Raw genomic sequence first — 4,874 nt, 5'->3', positions numbered from 1 at the left:
TGCTCATGTTCTCCTATGCTGCATTTTATAGGGATATGAGATCCCAGTTTATCTCACCAACACTTTCTCTACATTTAGGAAATGCAGAGGAATTCTGTATTTCAGTTTTAATGGTAGACTCCAACCCTAAGAAGAGAGGAAAATATACCCAAGTTCCTTGCTGTAGCAATAAAAACTAGGCCAAAATTATTAAAAGGAAGATGCGTTCTTCTGAGTCAGATTGGTCTATATTTATTAGCTATTTCTGTTCAGGGATTTTGTTATGCCCTTATTTTAAAACGCACTGTTTGTTTGCCTTTCTTACTGCTGTGGTTGTTTTTCATCCTATGGTTGTCTTGAAAATGAACAGTTTATGAAGCTCTTCTACCTTTACTTCTGATTTTGGAATGAGAGCTGCTGTCCTCAAAGCCACAAATACAAAGAAAAGGGGTGTCCAAAAGGCACTTTTCATTTTACACTCTATTTTATATTCATGGTCTGCAGACAGAAACTCGAATAAGCCTCCCCACCAATTCTATATTCTTCGAATGGATACTCATTGAATGATATATGTTAAGTTGTGGGTGAACTTATTGGACAACACAGCGATTCTTCAAACAGCTCTTGTTTATTCACAGGCCAGGACAGAACTGAACTGAAGGGTTCAGTCAGCCTGCTTATATAGAGCTCCAGTACAACGTTACTGTAACAATTTTCTAAAACTATCCAATCACTGAATGTCATTTTTGATCCCTTATTTGCATAACTATCTACAGTATCCCCCTGCTGGCCCAGGGTGAGAACTTCAGTACATAACAATATACCTAACAGAAAAGGCTTTGCTTTACTGGTATTCTGTTCATAGCAGATTATTTTGCTACAAGGAAAGTACCCAGGAAATGTTGGGGGAAATTATGATAATATGCCCATAAAGATGAAGGCTTGCTTCTTGTTGAAAACCTCTCATTGCTTACATGTATTTCAGTCTGTTTCTTTTTAGTCCTGTTAAGCATAAGGAAGGGGGAGAAATTCAGTTCACCACCTAACCCACACTTCCAAAAAACTATTTGAGACTTGAAACGCAACTGTCCTTCAAAATCCATACTTCTCCAAATTTTGCAGTGCAATTTTCCAAGCAAAAAATGTGTGCAGGAATGTGTATATCAGGGAAAGTGTGAATAGAAATGCATAAACATTGCATTATATTAAGGGAAATTGCATACAAAAATGTGTATATTAGAATAAATGCACTTTAAAATGCTGACATTTTGTGAGCCATCCATCAGCATGGCAATCTTTTAATCTTAGAATGCACTATGCAGATATATTTTCTAAAGAAGAACTTTAAGAATATGCAGCTTTTTCAAAAGAAATAAATTGTGGAGGTTCTCCCTCAGTTGCAATATTGTATATTTTCTCCAAAAAGTCTATTATATCCCTCTCAGTTTTTCGGCAATACGTCATCGACTGGCCACTTCTATTGAGATGAGAAAGGGAACAGGATTCATAGTGATATATAAACTCATGTAGTAGGGTATCACATAATGTGAATGATGTGAAATATCAATACAATATTTTTTATGGAAAATACAACAAAGTACTCAAACAGAAAAAAATAAGAAACTATTATTTCTGATGTTTTGAGGGGAATACTTGAGCATAAGGTTTCAGTTATTCTGGAAGAAACAAAGGATAATATTCATCAAGAAAGTAGCAGATACAGTTTTAAATGAAGTCATACAAAAGGGATTCAAATGGTACTCTCACCTGAACCCCATGTTGACTTTCACCTGCATGACTGGGGACTCCGTCAGAATCATTGGAACTCCTTGGATTCAGCTGAGTGTTAGGAGGCTCCACAGAGAAAACAGGAAACAGGGGCCTGAGAAACCGGAACTCGCTGTTCAGAGACCCACCAGCTAAGCACACCTCATAGTTGTAAGCCTGGGATAGAGATCCAGCACCAGGATCCACGGAGTTCTCCTGGGAATCAGGTCCCACCGGGAAATTGGCTGCGGAGTTGTAGGTTCCTATGAACTTTTCACGTTTCTGCAACTTGATGACAACAAACGCCACCACAGAAATGAGAAAGATGCTTGAGATGGCAGCCAAGCAGATGATCAGATACATCGTCAGGCTGGGGTCTTCCTCCTCCACTGTTTCCTCCTTTGGGAGAGCCACACTTTTCAGATAAGGGTCAGAGAAGCCGTCCACTAGCAGGATTCTGAGCGTGGCAGAGGTGGACTGGGGAGGATGGCCGTTGTCTCGGACCACCACAATCAGATTCTGCTTGAAGCTGTCTCGGTTGCTGACCGGCCTCAGGGTGGTCACTTCTCCATTCTGGGCCCCCACCATGAACAGACCCGGTTCTGTGGCCTTCAGCAGCTGGTAGGAAAGCCAAGAGTTCTGCGCAGAATCCCTGTCCACAGCCACCACCTTGGTGACCAGGTAGCCAGTCTCTGCCCCTCGGGGAACCAGGTCATTTGAGGGGGAAGTGCCATTCTGGAGAGGGTAGAGGATGAAGGGGGCATTGTCATTTTCATCCACGACCTGAACGCGGATGGGAACTTCTGAGCTCAGTGGAGGGGAACCTGAATCCACAGCCCTCACCGTCACCTGGAAATCTTTTACTTCCTCATAATCCAGAGACCGGATGGCATACAGGTTCCCCGTTTCAGAGTTGATGGAGATGTAAGAGGATGTGGGGCCATCATTGACCTTCCCAGGCAAAAGCGAGTAGGTCACCTTGGCATTCTGCGCTGTGTCCAGATCAACAGCATGGACGAAACCGATCAGAAGACCAGGAATATTGTTTTCTCTTAACTGCATTTCATAGAATGGCTTTTCAAACGCTGGAGGGTTGTCATTGACATCTGAGATTTGAACATGAAGTATTCTTGTGGAAGTGAGTCTGGGAGAGCCTCTGTCTGTGGCTGTGATGGTGATGTTATACTCAGAGGCTTGTTCTCTGTCCAGTGGCTGTTGGGTCACCAGCCGGTAATAGTTGTTCTCTGTGGATTTGAGCACAAATGGCAGGTTGACTTCAGTGGTGCAGGCAGTTCTGCCACTGTCTCCAGAGTCCACGTCTGTGACACTGAAAAGGGCCACCACTGTGTCTGGGGGAGAGTCCTCATGTAAGGGACTGGTGATGGAAGTGATGGTAATCTCTGGAGCATTGTCGTTCTCATCCTCAATCTCTACAATGACTTTGCAGTAAGCAGAAAGTCCCCCTCCATCTGTGGCTTTGATGTGCATCTCATACTTACTAATTTCCTCATAATCAAGTGTTCCTTTGAGAATAAGTTCTCCAGTTTGTTTATTTAACTTGAACATTCTCAGCATCCTTTCTGGCACTTGGCTGAAAGAGTACGTGATGAGACCATTGGCACCGATATCCTTGTCACTGGCTTCAACTCTTGTGACCAGTGTATCCAATGGGCTGTTTTCCATTAGTGTCACTTTGTACACAGATTGGTCAAACTGAGGCACATTGTCATTGGCATCCAGAACATCAATAATAATTTGCACTGTTCCAGTTCTTTTTGGGGTCCCCCCATCAACTGCTGACAGAATCAGGGCAATCTGTGGATTCACCTCACGGTCTAGCGGTTTCTCTAACACCAATTCTGCGTAGTTGGTACCATCAGTTTGTCTTTGCACATCCAGCCTAAAATGTTCATTAGGGCTAAGGGTGTAGTTCTGAACAGCATTTTCTCCTTGGTCTGAATCCTGAGCTGTTTCCAAAGGGAATCGTGTATTTGTTGGAATGTGCTCTGATATTTGAAATAGGATTTGATTTGTGGAAAATGTTGGGGAATTATCATTCACATCCTCTATCTGAACTTCAATTCTATGCAGCTGCCATGGGTTTTCCAGCAAGATTTCAGAGAACAGAAGACAAGGATCATTCTGACCACACAGGGATTCTCGATCTATTTTGTCCTTTAATATCAAATCCCCAGAATGAGGATCCAGCTGGAAATACTGCTTGGAGCTCTTAGAAACCAGCCGGGCTCTCCGAGAAGACAGCTCCTTTGCATCTACTCTCAAATCCTTCAGTACATTTGCCACCAGAGACCCACTTTTCTTTTCCTCCACCACTGAATAGCGAAAGGACTCACACATTGCCACACATGCACAGAGATATAGAAAAAAAGACACAACTTGCCTGCTATTGTGATTTATTTCCATATTCACAGCCTCTTCTCTCAGATCTGAAACACGTGATGATTCTTTCTAAGACAACTGCCAAAGTTGATTGTCCATTGTAAGTTTGCAAGCTAAACTTTCGTATTTTTAAATCTAGAAATGGATATGGTGCCTATTTCCACATTAAATTTCAATAGATTTGCTTGTAATGGTGATCTGCTTCCTTTCTCGCTGAGATTCCTTTGTCTGGTGGTTACAGACTTCAGACAGCAGTTACTGCTCCTTGATTATTTGTTCTGTGTTGTGTAATAGCACCACCTTGTGCTCAAGCTATGATATGATTCCCATAGACTTTGTGACTTTCCAAACTGCATTCATATTATCTTCTATAGCAATGTTTATAATATTTCATAAGGTGTATTCTCATAACCTGTATTTTATATATCAGAGTTGTCAGTAAGGCACTTTAGATGTATATTTCCTGCACCCAGGAGGGGGTTGGGCTAGTTGACCCTTGGGATAGAATCATGGAATCATAGAATTGTTGAGTTGGAAGCAACACCAAGGGTCATCTATTCCAACCCTCTGCAATGCAGGAATCTCAACTAAAGCATCCATGTGAGATGGCCATCCAAGCTGTGCTTAAAAACCTCCCAGGAAGGTAGAACTCACAGCCTCTTGAGGGAGTCTGACTGTTGAACAGCTCTGTCAGAAAGTTCTTCCTGATGTTTCGTGGACTCTCCTTT

General features: G+C 42.3%; 1 protein-coding gene across 1 annotated transcript; it reads right to left on the bottom strand.

The window, feature by feature from the left end:
- Positions 1-578: 578 nt before the first annotated feature.
- LOC307219942 (protocadherin beta-16-like) lies at positions 579-4,436 on the bottom strand. Its single transcript, XM_079983528.1, has 2 exons — positions 1,747-4,436; positions 579-1,456 (listed from the first exon to the last, which is right to left on the bottom strand). Exons 1-2 carry the CDS (start codon positions 4,168-4,170, stop codon positions 1,421-1,423), a joined length of 2,460 nt encoding a protein of 819 aa, XP_079839654.1. The 5' UTR covers positions 4,171-4,436; the 3' UTR covers positions 579-1,420.
- Positions 4,437-4,874: the final 438 nt, after the last annotated feature.

This window comes from Podarcis cretensis, assembly GCF_951804945.1.
Source record: "Podarcis cretensis genome assembly, chromosome: 7".
Lineage (NCBI taxonomy): Eukaryota > Metazoa > Chordata > Lepidosauria > Squamata > Lacertidae > Podarcis > Podarcis cretensis.
Note: the sequence above shows the minus strand (reverse complement) of the source record. Positions and strands in the feature narration are given on the sequence as shown.